The sequence below is a fragment of the Geotrypetes seraphini genome, chromosome 1 (assembly GCF_902459505.1).
Source record: "Geotrypetes seraphini chromosome 1, aGeoSer1.1, whole genome shotgun sequence".
Lineage (NCBI taxonomy): Eukaryota > Metazoa > Chordata > Amphibia > Gymnophiona > Dermophiidae > Geotrypetes > Geotrypetes seraphini.
This window is the reverse complement of record NC_047084.1, coordinates 161,659,086-161,682,710: the sequence shown is the minus strand read 5'-3', so window position 1 is coordinate 161,682,710 and position 23,625 is coordinate 161,659,086. Positions and strand designations below refer to the sequence as shown.

Here is a 23,625-nt window from a genome sequence, read left to right as displayed (position 1 = left end):
CAGATCTGCATTCCTGGCATCTCCATTATAAGCAAATCTCTGTCATGCATATTCATTAGGGCTATCTTGAAAAGCCGACTGGCCTGGGAGTCCTTCAGGACAGGTTTGGGAACCACTGTATAGGCGGTTGTTAGGTTATATACCACGCCGGCTGTTTAGATAAGTCATCTATACATAATAAAATAATGAATATAGATAAATGTCTGAAATGAGCCGATGAAGCACAGCGGCGAAATACTCTATAAAGTTTTTATTTTAGAGTGCTGCTTCTGATGGCTTATGAAATATAAGAAAATATTTCAGCTTGAAAGGAGCACCATTAATACTTTTTGTTTGAACTGAGAAAACTGAGAAAAGTAGCCACTGTAAGTCGGCCATCAGGAGGGATACCAACTCCCTCTCACCGCCACCCCGAGCCCCCCCCCCCCACTGTCCACAGCAGGAGGGATGCACACTTTCTCCTGCCGCAAAATGCAAAACAATCCCCAGCAGGAGGGATGCAAATCCTCACCTACCAAAGACCACCCGGACCCCTCCTCCCCATACATTTAACAGGAAGGCCAGCCTGAGGGATGCCTACTCTCTTTGTCCGGCAGGCCTGCCTCTTCAGAATGGTGAGTCTTCCTTTCCTGGTGCATCCTGGGATGCACCAGGGAGGCGTCTAAGGCCCTGATTGGCTCAGGCACCTAAGGCCCTTCCCATAGGAGGGGGTTTAGGCACCTTGGCCAACCGGAGTCTTAGGCCTCTTTCCCAGTGCATTCTGGGATACATTGGGAGTGGCCTAAGACACCGATTGGCTGATTGCTGGGGATGTTGGGAAAGGTGCCGGCAGAAGAGAGTGGGCATCCTTCCTGTCGGGGATGTTAGGGGGTGCCGCTCAGCTGATCGTGGCAGCGAGATTCCCTTGCTGCGATCAGCTCAGAGGCAACATGATTCTCTAAACAGTGTCTGTGACATGGACTCCAGTGAGAGAATCGGGACAGGTGCGATTCTATATAGGATGCCCATGTGCGTTTCTGAAAAGCCACTTAGGTAGCTGCATCCTATATAAAAATCAGGCCCTAAATGTTAAGAAGCCCATAGGTATAAAATGGCTTCTTTGAATTTAGCATGCGCTAATTCTATTAGCATGGCCTAAGCTTTGGTAAAAGAGCCCCTAAGTGAACAAAAGCTGGCCAAACTTCTTCCTGGCCCACAATGAAACGCAATATGTTTTTGTAAATTTTCAGGGCCATATTCTATATACAGAGCCTTAACTTAGGTGCTGGTAGAAGCCCTACCGGTGCCTACCTTAAGTGCAAAACACCCTATAAAAATGAGTAAAAACGGTTTTTAAAAAATAAGGTGCTTGCATCGTGGCTACAGAGGCGCTTTATGATGCCTAGCGCCATTGTAGGCGTGGATAATGGCAGAAGCAGCGTTAGGCATCATAAAGCACCTGCGTAGCCGTGAATCAGATAAAAGGTAGGCCCCAGAAATGTAGGCTTTGAAAACCCTGGCATACATTTCTGGTGCCTACCGTTCACAAAGCCGCGATTCTAGAAACAGCACTGTTACGTGACTGACACATGATCGGCGGCCATTTTTAGGTGGTTGTTGCCGCGGGCGCTGCTTGTAGAATCTGGAATTTTGGGCTCCTTTTACGAAGCCGCATTAGCGGCTTAATCACGCGCTATCCGAAAAACTACCGCCTGCTCAAGAGGAGGTGGTAGCGGCTAGCACAGCCGGCGGTTTAGCGCGCGTTAAACCGCTTACGTGACTTCGTAAAAGGAGCCCTTAATGTTTAATTACTATTTATTTGCTAATTGTATCAAATTGAAAATACTGTAAATTAAAAAAGTGGGCATATCAGGTGCTAAATTTGGATACCCTTATAGCTGATTAATTACTAGTTTTAATATGTTGCTAATAAGGCTCTGAACATTTACCCTCTCATTCTATAACAGGATGCCAGAGTGCCCAAATTTAAGCATCTTTTGAATTTATAGAATACAGGCATTTACATGGGTAAATAGACATATAGGTGCATAAATGGTAGTAAGGCGCTCAACCACTGTTCTATAATTACGCATTAAAAAGGCTTAGTGCATAATTGTAAGGAAGGCGTTCACGGGGGAGGGGAGGAGAGGGGCCGGACAAAGTCAGGGCTGACTTTTAGGCTCTTAACTTACATTATTTTTAAGTTAAATGCGTCACTGCCACATTTAGATGGCAACATTTATGCTGACAATAGGCTTAGTGTAAACGATTGAGCTTACAGTTACAACTTAGGCCAGAGGTGTCAAATGTTGGTCCTTGAGGGCCGTAATCCAGTCGGGTTTTCAGGATTTCCCCAATGAATATGCATGAGATCTATTAGCATACAATGAAAGCAGTGTATGCAAATAGATCTCGTGCCTATTCATTGGGGAAATCCTGAAAACCCGACTAGATTGCGGCCCTCAAGGACTGACATTTGACACCCCTGACTTAGGTTAATATTCTATAATGGCATGTTGATGCACAGATTCCATTATAGAATTGGCGCTCTGGGTGCAGCGTCGGCATGCCTAAATGGATATATCCAGTTTTGACCTTTAATTAGGTGAAGACAATTCATTGTTTAACAAATACTTCGACTCTTCTAGGCTCTCATCTTGTGCTTGTTTTCCGAGACAAGCAGGGCTGCAAGTCCTCAAAGCATGGGCGATGTCACCGATGGAGCCCCTGTGTGGAAAGCCACCCCAGGTTAGTGTAACTAAAAGATTTTGAGCCATCTCACCACTCATGGATGCCATTTCCTGTCTTCCACCATCACTGGGACAACTGTAGTCTTCGTCTTTCTGTGGAGAAAGTCCGTCGCCTGTCCCCAGAGCTTGCCCGAGACATTTGTTTTTCATTTCTTAAACTGCAGTTTTGAAAGATTTTTGAATTGCTCATGTCTGTCATGTGATACTTTTCCCAACAGCACCTTAGTTAGGTTTTTGGCTGGTTTTAGGTTTCTATTATTTTTTGTGGCTAGCCATTGGAGGCCTTGGTTGAGGACCTAGGGTTCCTGTTTGGAGCTACTTATTCAAAACTGAATAATCTGATTTTCCTTAGGCTACTTTTCTAGATGACATAGCCCAGAAAACCCCCAACACTTCTAAGAAGTGCATCCATTACAACAGGACCAAAATCTGTTATGGATAAACATAATGGAGCCTGCAATGCTTGAGGCTTGACCATGAACCCTCTCTGTAAATAATGTTCATACATGACCAATAGAGGTCTTTGAGGTCACCGGTGTTCTCAAAGTGCTCCAGATGTGAGAAAAATGCATCTTCTTTGGTATTTTAGGAGGTATAATGGCTTCCAAGGACTTGAGATATGGCTTCTGATACTCCTCAGGTTACTTAGAAAAATGTGGCTACTTTCATTGTATTTCCCATGCCTTTAAGGAGCCACTCATGAGTAGAAGAACAGCTAGAAAGCTTCTTTGTTCAGCATGATGCTGTAGCTTTCACATTATAGATGCCAATGCGCAGAGAGATTCAGCTAATCCTTGAGACTCATATGGTGCCTACAGGTGAAATACTGAGTCATCGAGGGTCTGGGAATCAATGTTGACCACACCATTGTTGATGTCCATTGATGGAAGAAACTTCATTGAACATCGAAAATCCTTGGTGTCTCAGTACCTTTGCCTAAGACCCGACATTGATATCAATAGGTCAGCACAGGCAGAAAACAAGACTTTCTCTGTAGTATTTTTGAAGATCTGACTTGAGTGCTTCTGGGATTCTGATTGACCAGAAGTATTCCCTAAAGAAGGTTCAACTGATTTACCCTCAAACCCATCTGCACCTCATGAGCGAAGAAGTCACTATTGGAGGAGCTGTCAGTCATTGATTTTGATTGGAAAATGATGGAGGCCATTCCGTTTAAACAAGAAATGGAGGAGCAGCCCATGGCAGAAGCATTGGATATCCTCCAATTCTTGAGAATCCCTCCAGTTCTTGAGGAAACTGTGATAGTACCCGTTCACAAAATCCTTAAGAATGTGCAGATGAGAATATGAGAGACCCTCCTCATTGTGTCTCCTATCAATAAGAAGGTTGATTCAGTGTATATAGTAGAGTCCAGAAGTGTTTCAGATTTAAGCAGCAGCAGGTTCCTTACTATCCCATGGCAGTCAAATCTGTTCTCAAAGAAACAAAATTCCACAACGCACTTATCAGTGGCTCTAGAGAGAATGGCTTGGATATTGGTTGGACATTGGCATAAGAACAAAAGAATTGCCGCTGCTGGGTCAGACCAGTGGTCCATCCTGCCCAGCAGTCTGCTCATGCAGCGGCCCCCAGGTCAAAGACCAGTGCTCTAAATGAGTCCAGCTTCACCGCATATGTCCCAGTTTAGCATGAACTTGTCCAGCTTAGTGTTGAAACCCTGGAGGGTGTTTTCCCCTACAACAGACTCCGGAAGAGCGTTCCAGCTCTCCACCACCCTCTGGGTGAAGAAGAACTTCCTTACGTTTGTACGGAAACTATCCCCTTTCAACTTTAGAGAGTGCCCTCTCGTTTTCCCTACCTTGGCGAGTGTGAACAGTCTGTCTTTATCTACTAAGTCTATTCCCTTCAGTATTTTGAATGTTTCGATCATATCTCCTCTCAGTCTCCTCTTTTCAAGGGAGAAGAGGCCCAGTTTCTCCGATCTCTCACTGTACGGCAACTCCTCCAGCCCCTTAACCATTTTAGTCACTCTTCTCTGGACCCTTGGTATGCAGAAATCCAAAGGAGATGTATGTAATAGGAGGTGGGAGTCTGAGCACAGTTCAGGAGAGATACTTTGGGGTGAAAGTATTTGAAGATCTGAAGGCGGTGAAGCAATGTAACAAGGGGTGGCCATAGCATAAACTTGCAGAGATATTAAACGTAGAACGGAATTATAAAAAAAAAGTCTAAATCCATTTTGGGCTTAGAGTGCTAGTCGCCCAAAGTCGGTAGTGTCTAAAGTCCATTCTCGAAAAATACGTCCAAAATATTTTTTTTTTCCCGAGAATTGTCTAATTATACGTCCAACCATTTGATTGTCTAGACCGCCAAGTCATCTATCTTTATACTGCACTCTTGTCCCAAAAAATCATCCAAGTCCAAAATGCCTAGAAAAAGTCCTTTTGGATGTGGGAGGGGTCAGCAAAGTGATGGACGGGCCACTAAGACACGGCAACAGAGTAGTAGGGCACCTTACAAGACACTGCTGTGAACTTCATAAAAAGGGTGCCACATAAACATCTCACCACAACTCCCTTGCAGGTCATGGTGAGTCCCCCCCCAAACCTACTATACCTACCTGTCTACCACCTCAATAGCCCTATATGGCAGTGCAGTAGGGTTTGGGGGGGGGGTTGGGTGGACTCATATTTTTCACCATGAATACAATGGCAGAGTGACTTATGGGCCTGGGTCCTCCTCTCTATGATTCAATAGCCCACCCCCCAGACTATTTAAGCCACCGCTGTGCTGCTCTACTAGGTTTTCCTAAGCCAGGTGCAGATGTTCTGGAGGCAGGTATGTACATTTTTATTTCGATTCTTATGGTAGTATGTGTGTGTGTGTGTGGGGGGGAGGGGCCCATGATCACTGGGGCAGTGTGTGGGGTCTGTACTATGTGACTGTAGTGGATATCTGATCACTTTGTATACCTTCTGGGCACTTAGACTTGTTTTCAGATCACCTAAGTCACAACGTATAAGTTCCATCTAGGCAGTCTCATCAAACTTCCAATTATCACTGAAGGACGACTATGTTTGGTCGCCCTAACCACTCCTTGAAAAACGTCCCTTTTTGTTCTGGGTGCACAGCAGCAGTCAAAAGGTCTAAGCTGCCTCTAGCTATGTCTAAAACCCGTTTTGATTATCGGCACTTGGACGACCTGTCTTTTTAATCGTCCAAATGCCGATTTAGGCGGGTTTTTAGACGTATTTTTATTTCCATTATGTACCTCATAGTGCATACAAGGAAACTTAAAAATATGTCTGAGCTAGAAGAGTTATGCAAGGAACAACAGAAGGACTTATACCTAGCTACAGGCTATTCCTGCCAAAAGAGGTGTTAAAAAGTACTGACAGAAAAGGCATGCAGAAGTTTGTGAATCTGTAAAATAACTGCCACTAGTAATTATGCATTACCTTTGTACCATATAGAGGTTCTGTGAGTATCTGTTCACATATAGATTCAGTGACACATACAGTTTGGCCAGGGATGCCTCAATCTTTTGTATATATATAGCCCATGCAACTGCTGTTAACTGATATGCACCAAAAAACAAATATGCTGTTCCAAATAGTTAGAGAAGTTAATTTGCTTTGTTTCTCAATCTTAGACTTTACTTTTTCACTGTGACAACAGAAACCCTGCAGCTTGATATTCCTAAGGTGGGTTGGCGGTACACTTCTCCCTCCGAATCCACAGTTTCAGTATCCGCAGATTCGGTTATTCGCGATTTTTTTAAAATTTTAATCAATTTTAATTTGGGGGGCTATTTTTAAGCCCTCTGAGACTTCCTGGAACCTTACCTGGTGGTCTAGCGGGCTTTCGGGACTGGAGCGATCTTCCTACGCTCCTGCCCCGTGCAGATCACTCGTAGGATATGGCTGCCGTGAGCTCCCATAGTCTCTCGAGACTACGACGGGAGCTCACGACAGCCATATCCTACGAGCGATCTGCACGGGGCAGGAGCGAAGGAAGATCGCTCCTGCCACGAAAGTCTGTTAGACCACCAGGTAAGGTTCCGGGGAGTTTCAGAGGGCTTAAGGTAAGGTCCAGGATTCTGGGGGAAAGCGGGGGGTGGGTTAGAACCGGCCCGAATATTATTCACGTTTTTTTTTAATATTCGCGGGCTGACTCTGCCCCTAACCCCCGTGAATATTGAGGGAGAAATGTATAGCATCTTTGACTAATAAACTTTGTTTTGGGTAATGCAGAGCATTTATACATAGTAGTCTCAAAATGTTTTAACTTACCCACTCGGATTGTACAAAATGTCTACCTTATGGCCCTCGTAATGTAAAAGCACATTTTCTGTTTCACTTTGCACAGCATCTGAATGTATACAATATTTTTTTGCTCAGACATTAGCTCCCTCTAGTGGATACAAAAATATTTTCATAAAATATTGAACATTTATAGTTGTCTAGCTTTTCTCCCATATAGCAATTTTGTTCAATTGAAGATTTGTTTATTATATTTCCTGCATTATCTATCTATTGAATGTATAGAGTTAAGCCTTTTATAATTCAGATTGGTATTCTTTTGTTTAAACTATACTGCCAGAAATGAAACAGAAAATAATGGAAAAGATTTATTCACCAGGCTGCTAACATACTCTAAGTAAGTAGTACTTATGGAAGTTTGAACTAATACTAATGTGGGGATATTAGAATATTTTTGAAAATTCTTTTGCTGGGCCATTTTGTTACCGTGATGTTAAGAAGAAACTAAAATGAAACTGAGAAAACACTAACAGAAGTATCAAACCATTTGATTTGCTTACTCTATTGTTTTATTTGCTGACTTTTCTAAAGTTCTGCATCTAATCTTATTACAGTAGTTGCTACCAATTTATAGCCGAAATCTAAAAATGTCTAAGGCCCGGATTCTGTAAACTGCGTCCCGATTGTAGGCAGCTGTACGCGTCCTACAGCTGTCTAACCAGCCAATTGAGATGCACGTTTTTTGGGTTTATCTAAATGCTCCCCAGGCAGGCCGCCTATATTGGAGGCGCTTCTGGGAGCATAGGGAGGCCCGTAAGCTCGCCTAAGGCTAGGTGTACCCGTACACGTCTCCCTAGGCCAGCAAAATGCAAAGGATGAAAAGCAACGCAAATGCAATGTAGGCCAGACGCAGCAAAGGATCTCCCTGCCACGATAAGTATAGTGGCTGTAGCTGCCAGTCCCCGCACTCCCCCGAATGAACGCAGAGGATTGGGCACCCTTCTGCCGGCGATCTTCAAAGGGGGTGTGGGGTGTTCAGGGGGCTCCGGGCAGGAGGGATTGGGCATCCCTCCTGCCGCGTTTGTTCAGGGAGGGGGAGGGGGGAACTGGCGGCCGCAGCTGCGGCCACTATACTTATCATGATAAATGTAGCGGCCGTGTCTACAATAACCCGATTCTGTAACCGGCTTCTGTAACATGAATGTCGGTTACAGAATCGGTATATAAGAAATAAATTATTATTATTATTTATTTTAGGTGGCCTTAGGCCCGATTATGTATAGGATGCCTGTCGGCTTCTGAGACCAGGCGTCCTATAAAGAATCCAGGCTTTAGTGTCTTGGGCATGAAATGGTTTGATTTTTAGTTCATTTAACTTAAGAACAAAAGAACAGAATACCGGGTCAGACCAATGCCTCATCTAGCCCAGTATCCAGTGGCCAATCCAGATCACAAGTACCTGGTAGAAACCCAAATGATAGCGACAACTAGAACCTCCCTAAGACAAACAAGCAAACAAAAAAAAAGAAAAAAAACCCTGCTGCTGAGAGGCAATAACATCATTGAAATATTGTTTATATCATGGCTTTACTCTAGTTGTGCCTCCTTATGTTTAAAATACTAAAAGATTGACATTATATTTTTGCTATTCTTTCTTGGAAGTTCTGAAAGATTAGATATTTTATGTATGAAGGATCAAAAAAAGTTCCCACACTATTAAATATCCCAAAAGCAAATTACATCACTTTTCTATATAATTACCTTATTTTGCAATACATTTTTTCCAGCGTCCTACTATCCTACTCTTACCACTTCTCCCGCCCAACCATGTCCCGTGAAAATATGAATGTGAGGAAACTTTATGAAGACCCCTTGTAGTTTCTTTCTTAGATTGAGAATATTTTTTTCCTACTACACAACTGGAGGTAATTCTTAGAAATGGTGCCGTTAAGGAGTAGAGATTTGTGTTCTAATCTGAACTGGCAATCTGTATAATGAGAAGTTTAGAATTTATTGCTACCACTGCAACCAGGTTTGATTATGGGTCACGTAGATCTGTTGAATGCAAAGAGGATGGGAAAACATTTTGGGTCATTGTCTTGGTGCTGAGGTTGGATATTCTTGCTGGAAACTGTGGAGTATGTTATACTGAAATACTTAAGACAGGCTACAGTGAAGGTGTCATTTGTGGGGGGAAAAATGATACTCATAAAGATGGTAAGAAGCAGCTTTCCTAAAAAAATTAAAAAAAAGTGCTTCAATGGATACAAATAATAAAATCAAAATCAATTAGTTGCAGTCAACTGATGTGGTTATTCTAGAAATGGAGTTAAAGTTACAGATTTTTATGGTTCTATACCAGACATGGTCACACTGAATATAGTAGAGGGTGTGTATTGTAGCTCAGTGTTCTTCAACCACCGGTCCACGGACCAGTGCCAGTCCACAGAAATTTCCTGCCGGTCCACAGGGCCAGCACATGCATCAGGCCCAAAACAGTGTTCTTCAACCACCGGTCCACGGTGCGATCGATGCAGCGTTATCTTCGAGCCAGCTCCCTCTTCCTAACTGATTCAGTGCACAAAGCCACGGGCAGCGGCTCCTACGGGCATCCTGCGCCTGAACCGGAAGCCTTCTCTCTGACGTTGCAACGTCAGAGGGAAGGCTTTCAGATGAGGCACGGGACGTGCAAGGTTCAATTAGTACTATTATGGGGGCGGGGTCTGGGGTAGAGATGGGTGGGGTCTGGCCCACGACTTAGCCCCGTGATCTTCAACCGCCGGTCCACAGAATAATTATTTTATTTCTGCCAGTCCATAGGTGTAAAAAGGTTGAAAAACACTGTTGTAGCTTAAAGAGCAAGGAAGTCAAAGTAATACTATGTAATTAGACAAGACTTCTCAGTATACAAATAAGTGAAATGTAAATCTGGCTTATAAAGAGAGGTTAAGTGTTCACATACACTCAGAATTGTGAAATTTGACCAAGAGCGTTAGCTCCTATAGCCAAATCCACCGCTCCATCATCGCTCTTGGTCAAATTTCACAATTCTGAGTGTATGTGAACACTTAACCTCTCTTTATAAGCCAGATTTACATTTCGCTTATTTGTATACTGAGAAGTCTTTGTCTAGTTACATACAATCTATACCAGACATGGGCAACTTTGGTCCTCGAGGGCCGGAATCCAGTCGGGTTTTCAGGATTTCCTCAATGAATATGCATTGAAAGCAGTGTATGCAAATAGATCTCGTGCATATTCATTGGGGAAATCCTGAAAACCCGACTGGATTCCGGCCCTCGAGGACCGGAGTTACCCATGTCTGTTCTATACAAACCTCCTCTTTTACGAACGCATAGCATGGGTTTTAGCGCCAGCAGCGTGATAACTGCTCAGACGTTCATAGGAATTCTATAAGCGTCAGTGCAGTTACCGCCGCTGTTGGCGCTAAAACCCGCACAGGGGGTTTAGAGCAGTGGTTCCCAACCCTGTCCTGGAGTTCCACCAAGCCAATCGGGTTTTCAGGATAGCCTTAATGAATATGCATGGAGCAGATTTGCATGCCCGTCACTTCCATTATATGCAAATCTCTCTCATGCATATTCATTAGGGCTAGCCTGAAAACCTGATTGGCCTGGTGGTCCTCCAGGACAGGGTTGGGAACCACTAGTTTAGAGAACTATTTCTCTACTGTTTTCTTAAAAAAAATTCTGCTATACAACAGTATATTCACCTTGATAATACGCTTGATTATATGAATGTTACTGTAAGGAAGATAAGTGAGGTTCAAAAATCTTTGCCTCTTTCCACACATAAATGAGAACACTCTTCTACTCAAATATAATATTACTGCCGTCAGATTTCCTACATTATCATTTTTATGTGAAGAACATTGCAATTGTATTAGATTTGTAAGGATTATAGGTATGTGTATATTTATGTTACTTTTTTCCTTCTCAGAATGTGAAAACATTTGCATCTTCAGACAGTCTAGCCAAGGTCCAAGAAGTGGCAAGCTGGCTTCTGGAAATGAATCAAGAACTCCTGGCTGTGGGCAGCAAGAGGCGACGAACCGGAGGGTCTGTCCAAGGTAATGGCACCTCTAGTCATCTAGACGAGGAGCAAATGAATAGGGTCGTGGAAGACGACGAGCAGCATCAGCAGATAAGACTGCAAGGAGAGGAGCCCGTTAGAAGGAATGGAGATGGGGTCGGGGCAGATATGGAACCTCCAGAGGAATGCGCAAGCCAACAGGAACCAAGAGAAGAAAACAACAACAGGTTTGTTGCAATGGATGAAGAATCTCTTGGAAACCAAGAAAACGAGGAGGAGGAGGAAGACATGGACCAAGACAGCGATGATTTTGATCAATCTGATGACAGCGGTAGGGAAGATGAGGACACTAATGGTAACAGTTTTTCAAATTCCAGTAGCATCTTGGACTTATCCATTCGCCGGCAGATATCGCCTTTCTGTACCAAGACAAAGGTTAGTCATTGTTTTTATAATGATTATCCCTTAAATGTTGTAAGGTTACATAGTCTAATTTGCAGAATAATAGCTGGAGAAATATTGTCACTATAGTTTCATTGAATATTGGATTGCTTTGCATATATGGGCTTATTTTGTTTAACAGATTCTGTAGGGAATTATTTTCTTCTAGAATGCTGTAAAAATGAAAAAGTTGGATATTATTATTATAAAAGTTGCAGTATCAATGGTAATGGCACCTAGGAGAGAATCTAAAATTTATCCTACAAAATCATGCTCATATTAGCAAGCTGTAAATAAACAATTTTCCAAGGACAAGAAGGATAGCCCTCAAACATGTCATCCAATGGACCCAGAGCCAGAAAACATGTATGCAAACTAAGTTGATAGAAATTTCTAGCATAATGGACAGATTTTTTTTTGTATGGGGAATACTGGATTTAATGCATCACAAAGTCAAATCTCCACTCCTATGAAGAAGTCTATACTCAAACACTCGCACTCCACTTTTATAGTTTATCTATACTTGGAGCTTGATATTCGTTCAGGAAAAGGCCTCAGACATAAGGAGTACTACGCTTATAATTTCAGTGGTAACCATTACCAGCATAGGTGTATTCCAAACACGTACTCCGTACTGCAATCACTGGCCAAAAACCTGTTCTTTTAGTTCATTATCCATATTATGTTTCTGCTAATTTAAACTATTTTTTTAAACTTTTTTGTTATAACTTATATCTCTTATTTTGTACATTAACTGATTGAGTGCAGACCGCTTCAGAATTTGAAAAACCTCACAGAAAATTACTCATCTTTAGCGTTTTCATTATTCTGTTTCCATTTCTGAGCTTCTTCAATTCTGTGCTATTTCGTACTCGGGATCAGAACCGGAGCTTTCAACGCTCTCGAGACTAGAGCCAGAGCCCATTATTGGATTTAGCCTACTCCTTTGCAGCAATGGCGTAGACCAGGGTTGTCCAACCTCGGTCCTCAAAGGCCCCAATCCAGTTGGGTTTTCAGAATTTCCTCAATGAATTTGCATTAAATTTATTTTGCTTCCATTGTGTGCAAATAGATTTCATGCATATTCATTGGGGAAATCCTGAAAACCTAACCTGGTGAGGGCCGAGGTTGAACACTCCTGGCATAGACAGACATCTATTTTTGGGTAGGCTTGAGCTCAAAGTGGATAGGCATGAAATTCTCCCTGCCCCACCCTTCCTTTTCTTCCAGCATTCCTCCAAATACAAAATATAAACACCTAAGCTGGTGGGAATCCCCAGCCCAAACTGAGCAGAATCTGAGCATGTATGGTGGGGGAGAGGGGGGAATAGCGGCAAGTGATGGCAGGAACTTGAGGACCCTCCATCAGTTGCTTAACTTATGGCTGCCAGAGGAGGTCTTTGATTCAGTAATTTTGGGTCCCCTGAGGGCTCAGGATCTTGACTTTGTACCTAAGGCAACACAGTTACATGTGCTTTGTATATTTAAGGGCACAGAAAAGTGTCGCATATGTATGTGAACTACAAGCTGTTCTATAAGGGTGCCCATTTATTTATTTATTAAAAAATTTATATCCCACATATGCAACAATTCTATGCGGGTAACAAAGGAACATACATAATAAAAATATGAAAAAATACAATTTAAAAACATAACAAAAGACAACACTATACAATCATTGTACAAACTCTTAAAAAACATGCACCACGATCCAAGATGGCCAACAGACCTGTTAGCTGAGTGCTTCGTTTCAGAGTGCTCACTCATTACTGCTTGTTGCACTTCTAAAAGACATTTACCTGCAAGTATACCAATAAGGAGAGGACACAGTGCCGCTGGAGCCTCGCGGCGTTCTAGCCTAACCAATTTTGGCAACATGGAGGAGCTCCTGCGTTCAATGCAGGATATCACGGAAGTTTTGGCACGCCCGCTGGAGACGCTCCGTGGCGAGACGGAGGCGGTCCCCTTGGGCCTGGAGTCCACCTTGAGCCCCGACGCCAGAGCACCTCCACCTCCTCCTCAGATCACCAGCTCCCCGCGGGTGTGCGCTTCTCTCCGGAGGCCATTGAAAACATGGAGGGGAGCATGGAGTTGGACTCCCTGTGTTTGCAGGGGAGTCCTGTGGAGTCTGGGGATTTGCCAACTTTGCGGACGGACCGTGAGCAGGAGAGTCATTGCCAGGAGGAGATACCGGTTGGTGAGAATATTGACATTGAAAAAAACCCTTTCTTTTACACTAGAGAAACCCGAGAGGTAACTCTTGAGGCTAGTTGGGATCTCGTGGTAGACCTAGCTAAATCAATTAAGCTCCAGATGGTTCAGCTGGAGTATAAAGTTAATACTCAAGAAACTGATATCAAGAATCTCAGTTGAATTACAAGATTTAAAAAATTCAACAGTGAACTTTTCTCAGGAAATAAGTTTCTAAACAAATTACAGAAACATTGGAGAGAGACAATATTAATTTGAGAAGAAAACTGGAGTCTCTAGAAAGTTGTTCCCGCAAATATAATCTTAGATTGATTAATTTTCCCAGAGTTGCAGCAGTAACTCCTAGAGCCATGCTGAAACATTATATGATGGAAGTGCTAGAAATTTCAGAGGAACTGTTACCACCACTTACCCAAGTGTATTACCCAAGTGTATTACCTACCCATGTGGGATCCCTACGAGGGTCAAGATAAGGAAATTGGGTCATTAGGGCATAGACAGGGGGTGGGTAAGTAGAGTGGGCAGAGTTGATGGGCTGTAGCCCTTTTCTGCCGTCATCTTCTATGTTTCTATGTTTCTATGTAAGAACAATTAAAATTAAAGGAAGGTGATCAACAACTACTTAATATCTCAATGATGTTGATGTTGGAACTTTTGGATAGGAAAGTGGCAACAGTGGCAACACTTCTTCTCCCAGTTGTCTTAGCACCAGATAAGAATTGGTTACTTAGACTTTCTTTTAAAAATAAACAAAAATAATTTCTTGGGTACAAAATACAAATGTTTCCAGATCTGGCACGGGACACAAAAAACCAATTGGAGGAAATTTTTTTCACTCAGAGAACAGTTAAGCTCTGGAACGCGTTGCCAGAGGATGTGGTAAGAGCGGATAGCGTAGCTGGTTTTAAGAAAGGTCTGGACAAGTTCCTGGAGGAAAAGTCCATAGTCTGTTATTGAGACAGACACGGGGGAAGCCACTGCTTGCCCTGTATTGGAAGCATGGAATATGGCTACTCTTTGGGTTTTGGTCATGTACTAGTGACCTGGATTGGCCACCGTGAGAACGGGCTACTGGGCTTGACCCAGTAAGGCTTTTCCTATGTTCTTATAAGCAGGACAAGGGAAGGGCATGGGCAAGGCTGCCATTTATGCATGCAACTTACAGAATACTTAAAAGTAACACATATTCCACGTCACATTTAGGCATGCCCATTTACATCTGGAATTGGCCTGGCACATATTGGGCATGCCTACATTTAGGTGTGCCAATGTGGGTTTATGCTAGTAATAGAATCCTGGTGCCCAGATGCCATTATAGACTAGGCACTCCCTATACAGCACTGGGGTGCCTACAAAGGAATTTTCAAATTATAGTGTTGCTTCTTTGGTGGCCCATAAATAGTGCTACTGTTATTTGAAGCCTTGTTCCAAGCCCATTGCTCTAAGAATAAGATGCTCCTCTGCTTAATTCTTTTTCCCTCTATGGAGCCTAATAGTTGCATTTTTACACTATCTTGCAGCAAATAGTCATTTTCCCTTCTGCTTTTTCATGTCAGGATGACATTGGTATCACCCATTTCATGTCTTAGCAAAACCCTAGTTAAGTGTTTATGTCATCTTTAGGTGTTTAATTTTTGACATTTGCATCAGCATATTTAAGTAGCTTCAGTCAGTACATTTTTATGTTCACATCTCTTTTTTTTTTTTTAAATTCAAACAAGTTTTATTGAAGTTTACAAGAACATAAATCATAAACAAATGATGCCCAGTAAGTAGACGGTGAATGGGTGGCACACAGTTGACACTTAAACATCCCAACCTACAAGCAGAGCATAAACATTAAAAAAAAATAAAATTCTCCCACTTCTCCCCCATCCCCGCCAACCCTATTTTATTTATTTAAAATACTTATATCCCAACAACTGACAATGTTCTGCGTAGATTACAGAAATATTAACAGCAGTACAGATTATTTACTGTATTTTCCTTTTAAGATAATGACATGGACAAATTTGTCCCCATGGAATCTTAATACTTCCATCCCACCTCCGCGAGTTCTGTCCCTGTCCCATTCCTGCAAGCTCTGCTTAACCGCACAAGCCTCAAACACTTAAGGTTTTAAAGTGTTCAAGATTTGCACAGATGACAGAGATTGCAGGAATAGGGCAGGGACAAGGACCGAGCTCGCGGGGACGGGCAGGGATAGAGAGATCCTGCGGTGATTGGGAAAATTTGTCCCCATGTCATTCTGTGGCATCAACTTGGGTGGGCCCCGCTCACTTAAGACTCCTGACGATCCAGCAACTCTTAACTCTAACTTCTTCCCCCAACCCCCTCGTACCTTTTAAATCTTTCATCTTCCCTCCGACACAATTCCTGTAACTCGGAGGAGAGGGAAGGCTCAGGGTTGGCATGAGCAGCTGGTATGAGTCGCTGCTGGCCCAGTAACGAAGGATTTTAAAAGGTACCGGGGTGAGAAGTTGGAGGAGTGAATTCAAGAGATGCCAGATCAGCTTAGGGATGTTGGGGAGAGGATGCTGGGTGGGGCACGGGCACCCATTCTCACCCACTTGAGCTCAAGCCTGCTGTCTGGCTACGTCTATGGCATAAAGGAAAATGTTAGAGAGTTCTTTCCCATTTCAGGAACCAAAATTTGTTTATTGTAGTGGAGACACAATGCAAATACAGAAACCTGACACAGGCTGTTGCTGTGCAGAGTTAGACTGTGGAGTAGAGGTCTGCACGGGAACAGGGATCACGGGAATTCTGCGGGAATTCCCCCTAACCCACAGGACTCCCACGGGACTCCCACGGGGACCCCCTCTAGCCCACGGGACTCCCACGGGGATGGAAGGCTTTGGAAGCAGGGTTCGTCCATATAATATAATGGACACGTCAGCCTTAGTAAAATAGGGGGGTTTATAAATTAATTACCTGAACAGAAAACAAAAAAAGGGTTCCACCAAAGAGATTCCACAAGGAAAACAGCAAAAGAAACTGTGGAATTGATGATCCTGTCAGAAGTGATTGCTGCTTTTTACGGGGACGGGCGGGGATGGAGGTAATTCCTTGCGGGGATGGGTGGGGACGGAGAGGATCCTGACGGGGACGAGTGGGGATGGAGAGGATTCTGATGGGGACAGAGAGGATCCTGGCGGGGACAGGTGGGATTTCTGTCCCCGCGCAACTCTCTACTGTGGAGCAGTGCCACCTTTTGGCTTAATGCTCCTCCCACCTGGCTAGTGATGCTGTTTTTATACACCACCCGACTAATAATCTTTATCCATAAAAAAAGCAATCATCTTACCATCTGTTCTGGAAATATTTAAAACTTTATTTCAAAAGCGCTTGTGTTGAATGTGTGCATCATTACTGCAATTCTGTATAGATTTTCTCTTCAATTTTTCATCACTAAATTACATTCCGAGAAGGAAAAGAAAATGCTTTTTGACAATACAGCAATATTAAAAAGCCTGAACTGCAAGATATACATAAAAAAGTATCAAATAAAAAGAGGGTGGGGGAAAAAAAAAATCAATTTTTTTTAACAATCATATAGGAAAATATCAGAATCTAGTCATGTCTTTAGACAGAAGAAATGTTACAAGGGGGGTGGAGTCTTTACCCTGGAGAAGCGGAGACTGAGAGGGGACATGATAGAAACCTATAAAATCATGAAAGGCATAGAGAAGGTGGAGAGGGACAGATTTTTTAGACTAGCAGGGACAACTAAAACAAGAGGTCATTCAGAAAAACTGAGAGGAGACAGATTCATAACAAATGCAAGGAGGTTCTTCTTCACTCAGAGGGTGGTGGACACCTGGAACGCGCTTCCCGGAGAGGTGATAGGACAGAGTACAATTCTGGGGTTCAAAAAGGGACTGGATGACTTCCTGGAAGCGAAAGGGATAACAGGGTACAGATAGAGATTTACCTTACAGGACATTGAGTGAACAGGGTATGGGTATTTTAAGTTAGGTAGGGAACACTTTCAGGTCATGGACCTGGGGGGCCGCCGCGGGAGCGGACTGCCGGGCACGATGGACCCCTGGTCTGACCCGGCAGAGGCAACGCTTATGTTCTTATGTTCTAAGAATGGCAGCCTTAAGCTTTGTTCTCCTCACTCCTCATCACTTCATTTTTATTTTCTAATGACAATTTTACTAACAGATAGTATCCTAATATATATCTAGACTCCTGAACATATTTCTCGATGCCAGCAGGGAAGAAACCCAGGTGCAAAATCATGGTGCAAAATCATGGTGCAAGAGCGGGAAGAAACCGAAGCAAGATTTACTGTTGTTCGCCTGCTCAGCGGAGTCTTGAAACTTTATTATATTCTTCGGGATCTTTGCGACTGCCACCGGTCACTACAGCCCTTCAAATCTGTTGGTTTTTCCAGCTACTTACTTTTGGTCAAATGGCTTCTCTGGTCACTTCCGGTCACTTGACTCCTCCGGTCTCTTAGTCATTTGGCTCCTCCAGTCACTTCCAGTTAGGCTTACAGGGGGTTAGGCGGGAGCTAGCATGCATCCCCCCACCCCCAGGACAGCCTAGAGAGTCCGTGTTGCCAAGAACTCCCTTCTGGGTTCTTTCAGTCTAGAGGTCACGAGAAGAGGTTTAGTCATGGCCAAGACTGAACTCCTTATCTTTCCTCCTAAACCCGCTTTGCCCCCTCCTCTCTTCTCTATATTGGTGAATTACACTCTCGACAGCTAGCAATCTCGGTGCCTTCTTTGACTCATCTCTTTCCTTCTCCACACATATCCAACAGTCTGCAAAAACTTGTCGCTTCTTTCTCTATAACATCACTAAAATCTAAGCTCCTCCCAACCAGATGTCATCCTACTCCAGGAAACCCATTTGAGCGCCACTGAGGCCCCCAAAATACGTCTGCCTTGGGCTCACCAACCTTATTTTCCACCTGCGAATGGGATTAGAAATGGTGTCCTTATATTACTCAGGAATAGACTGGATATTAATATTATTTCATCGTCTCACGACCTTAATGGAAGATGGGTTCAGCTCATCTTGGGTAAAGGCAACTGTTCCATTTCCATTACTAACATTTACGAGCAGGCTGCCAAGACCATCATCCACACCCTCGTTACCTCTTGCCTGGATTACCGCAACTTGTTTTTTGTAGGTCTACCCGCTAAGCCACATCTCTCCCCTTCAATCTGTCCAGAATGCTGCTGCATGCCTCTTATTTCGCCAGTGTCATTATGCTCACATTACCCCTCTCCTGACATCGCTTCACAGGCTCCCTGTCCATTTCCGCATCCAATTCAAACTCCTCTTATTGACCCTTCAAGTGTATTCACTCTATAGCCCCTCAGTATCTCTCCTCTCTTATTACCGCCTATGCTCCGCCCCGGGAACTCCACTAGTTTGATAAATCTATCTTATCAGCACCCCTCTTCTCTGCTGCCAACTCCTGTCTCCGTCCTTTCTACCTTGCTGTGCTGCATGCCTGGAACAACCTGCCTGACTTGGTACGTGAGGCTCCGTCTCTGGTGGTTTTCAAGTCCAGGCTGAAAACCCACTTTTTTGAGGTTGCATTTAAATCCTAATCCTAGCACATATTAGTCACCTGTCGCTTCCACCCCGTCAGCCCCCTTCTTACTCCCCCACATGAGCAACATGTATAGATTCCATCCTTTTTGTCCTGCTTGTCTGCCATAATTAGATTGTAAGCTCTTGTGAGCAGGGACTGTCTCTTGAGTGTTTAATGTACAGCACTGCGTGCGCCTGCTAGTGCTATAAGAACATAAGAATTGCCATACTGGGACAGCCCGAAGGTTCATCAAGCCCAGTATTCTGTTTTCAACAGTAGCCAACCCAGGCTCCAAGTACCCAGCTAAATTCCAAGTAATAAAACAGATTTTATGTTGCTTATCCTAAGAATAAGCAGTGGATTTCTCCACGCCATCTCAATAGTGGCCTATGGACTTCCCATGTAGGAATTTATTTAAACCTTTTTTAAATCCTGCTAAGCTAACTGATTTCACAACATTCTCCGGCAATGAATTCCAGAGTTTAATTACATGTTGTGTGAAGAAATATTTTCTCCGGTTTCTTTTAAATCTACTACTTAGTAGTTTCAACACATGCCTCCTGATCCTAGTATTTTTGGAAAGAGTAAACAAGCAATTCATATCTACCCTTTCCACTCCAATCAGTATTTTATAGAGCTCTATCATATCACCCCTGAGCTGTCGCTTCTCCAAGCTCAATAGCCCTAGCCGCTTTAGCCTCTCCTCGTAGGGAAGTTGTCCCATCCCTTTTATCATTTTTGTTGCCCTTCCCTGAACCTTTTCTAATTCCGCTATATCTTTTTTGAGATTCAGCAATCAGAATTGCACACAGAGCGATACAAGGGCATTATAACATTTTCATCTTTGCTTTCCATTCCTTTCCTGATAATTGAGAACTTATTGGGTCAGACCAATGGTCCATCAAGCCCAGTAGCCCGTTCTCACGGTGGCCAATCCAGGTCACTAGTACCTGGCCAAAACCCAAGGAGTAGCAATATTCCATACTATCGATACAGGGCAAGCAGTGGCTTCCCCCATGTCTCTCAATAGCAGACTATGGACTTTTCCTCCAGGAACTTGTCCAAACCTTTCTTAAAGCCAGCTACGCTATCCACTCTTACCACATTCTCTGGCATCACGTTCCACAGCTTAACTATTCTCTGAGAGAAAAATCCTTCTATTGGTTTTCAAAGTATTTCCCTGTAACTTCGAGTGTTCCCTAGTCTTTGTAATTTTTGAAGGAATGAAAAATCGATCCACTTGAACCCGTTCTTACTCCACTCAGGATTCCTAACATTCTATTGGCTTTTTTATTCGCCGCCACATATTTAGCTGAGGGTTTCAACGTGTCCTCAACAATAACACCTAGATCCTTTTCCTGGGCAGTGACTCCTAACATAAAACCCAGTATCACGTAACTCTAGTTTGGGTTCCTCTTTCCCACATGCATCACTCTGCACTTGCTCACATTAAGGGCTCCTTTAACAAAGGTGCGCTAGCGTTTTTAGCGCACGCACCGGATTAGCGCGCGCTACCCGATAAACTACCACCTGCTCAAGAGGAGGTGGTAGCGGCTAACGTGCGCTATTCCGCGCGTTAAGACCCTAACGCACCTTTGTAAATTTCTCAGGAGTCGGGCATCAAAATGGCAGATGACATTTAGGGATCCTAGGAAGAGATCTGCCATTTTGATGCCCGACTTCTGAGAAAATTATTAAGCCATTGGATAGGATACAATGTTCTGTTGTGGATTAGAAACTGGTTATTGGACAGAAAACAGGGGATAAGGTTAAATGACCATTTTTTTCCCCAGTGGAATAGGGTAAATAGTGGAGTGCCACAGAGATCTGTACTGGGACCAGTGCTATTTAACGGTGTCAGGTCAAAAGCGCGCCGGGACAAAGGCGCGCCCAGACAATTGAGCGCAGCGCGAAAGCGCGCACCACAGAAAATTACTGTTTTTACGGCTCCGACGGGGGGGCGTGGGGGGGAACCCCCCACTTTGCTTAATAGAGATCGCGCCGCGTTGTGGGGGCATTGTGGGAGGTGTGGGGGGTTGTAACCCCCCACATTTTACTGAAAACTTCACTTTTTCCCTGTTTTTAGGGAAAAAGTTAAGTTTACAGTAAAATGTGGAGGGTTAAAACCCTCTTCCTGTACTAAAGTCTGGCCTCACCAATCGGGAGCTGCTTTTCACTCGCCGGCGCTATTGCTGCCCTCTCCTACCTGGTCATTCGCGGTTGGAAAATACCGCAAATGACCCGGGGGAGCACTGTATATGATATTGTAGAGTTACAGTAAGGAAGCTTATAGTAAATAGAGAATGAAGATACAAACTAAAGTGTAAATACACTGGATCCAGTTAGGTAGGCATACAGTAGTAATTTGAAGAGGGCTTTATAACTTATGGTCAAATTTTAACTGTTTTAAAACTGATTTTTAATCTTTTAAAAATATTTATTGGTTAAGTGCAATAAATTTATATATGCACTTTACAACAAAGTCTTCTGGGTCATTTCAAGTTTTAAATATTTGTAACATTTCATCTGGTTTTCAAACCACATTTAGGCCTGGTCAGGTTCTCTTAAACTCGTATTTTAAATTTAAGAGTGGCTAGTGTTTTGTTTTTCCTTGATCTCCCTCCATTTCTGGCCGGGTGTTGGGCTGAGCCACTTGGATACCACGACTACAGAATAGAATACTCGGCACCTTGGCTCAGAATAATCAATGCATTAATAAACCATAATCAATAGTTGTTACAATACAGAGTTAGTGTTTTCTGAGCTGGTTCTCAATACAGCCCTCTTAAATCATAATCAATCCTGGTTCTTATTTCCACCTGTAATATATAATCAATCTACCTGCTTATACATACCTATATAAAATATATTTATTCAGATTCTACCTTCGTATACACACACATAAATATATAAATATATGCATCCATATTTAGTATCGTCTACTGTGTTCATACTACTCCTTTTTCAATTCACGCTTAGGGCTCCTTTTACGAAGGTGCGCTAGCGTTTTTAGCGCACTCACTGGATTAGCGCACGCTATAGCGCGCTAGCCGAAAAACTACTGCCTGCTCAAGAGGAGGCGGTAGCGGCTAGCACACGCGGCATTTTAGCGTGTGCTATTCCGCTTGTTGGGGCCCTAACGTGCCTTCGTAAAAGGAGCCCTTAGTGTCTGTATCGTGATCTATGTTCATCTTGGAAGTGCTAACTTCCTGATATATCTGGTTATCTGTGCTATGATTATCTTATCCCCTGTCTCTACTGTGTTTATCCTATAGATCAGGGATGCCCAAAAGGTCGATTGCGTTGCCTTTGTGTTTTCCCCATTCCCTGACGCTATAACAGACCAGACTGCAGAAGCACACCAGCCTTCCCCCTCACGTCAATTCTGACATCGGAGAGGAAGTTCCTGGCTTGTTACAGCATCAGGGAACAGGGAGAACTCGGTGTCAACGGCAGCTTGGGGAGAAAGAAAGGACAGAAAGACAGACAGGGAGACAGAAAGAAAGAAAGAGGGCAGGGAGAAAGAAAAGGGAGGGGGCAGGGAGAGAGGAAGAAAAAGTTGGGGGAGGGGTGCAGGCAGGTAGAGTGGAAGAAAAAGTTGGACAGTCAGAAGAAGAAAGTGCAACCAGAGACTCATGAAATCACCAGACAACAAAGGTAGAAAAAATGATTTTATTTTTAATTCAGTGATCAAAATGTGTCTGTTTTGAGAATTTATATCTGCTGTCTATATTTTGCACTATGGCCCCCTTTTTACTAAACTGCAGTAGCAAATTTTAGCGCAGGGAGCCTATTAGCGTTGAGAGCAGCGCGGGGCATTCAGCGCAGCTCCCTGCGCTAAAAACTGCTATCACGGTTTAGTAAAAGGGGAGGGGGTATATTTGTCTATTTTTGTATAGTTGTTACTGAGGTGACGCTGACTATTTTAAAGTCATCTGCCTTGATCTCTTTGAAAAAAAAAAGAATATAAATGATAATTAATATTTTCTCTGCATACAGTGTGCTTTGTGTGTTTTATAATTTTATTGTTGGTAGATTATTTTGACTTGGTCATTTTAAAAGTAGCTTGCAAGCCAAAAAAGTGTGGGCACCCCTGCTATAGATGTTCCTAGTTAAAGCTCTATGGCACAGGTGTCAGAGTCAGTCCTCGAGGGCCAAAATCCAGTTTGTTTTTCAGGATTTCCCCAATGAATATGCATGAGATCTATTAGCATACAATGAAAGCAGTGCATGCAAATAGATCTCATGCATATTCATTGGGGAAATACTGAAAACCCGACTGGATTGCAGCCCTCAAGGAGGGACTGACACCCCTGCTCTATGGGCTTCGGGGCCATTACTGCGCGGCTTTGTAGAAGAGGGGGTTAGAGTAACTGATCACTAGTCACTGTAAACCACTTAGATAGATAAG

At 43.3% G+C, this 23,625-nt stretch overlaps 2 protein-coding genes across 2 annotated transcripts in view; one reads left to right on the top strand and one right to left on the bottom strand.

The window, feature by feature from the left end:
* Positions 1-23,625, bottom strand: part of LOC117358882 (DNA excision repair protein ERCC-8-like) — a 133,506-nt gene that overhangs the window by 76,371 nt on the left and 33,510 nt on the right. The window lies entirely within an intron of this gene.
* Positions 10,982-13,819, top strand: LOC117366773 (F-box/WD repeat-containing protein 7-like). Its single transcript, XM_033958613.1, has 3 exons — positions 10,982-11,440; positions 11,616-11,672; positions 13,559-13,819. The coding sequence occupies exons 1-3, from the start codon at positions 10,982-10,984 to the stop codon at positions 13,817-13,819; spliced, it is 777 nt and encodes a 258-aa protein (XP_033814504.1).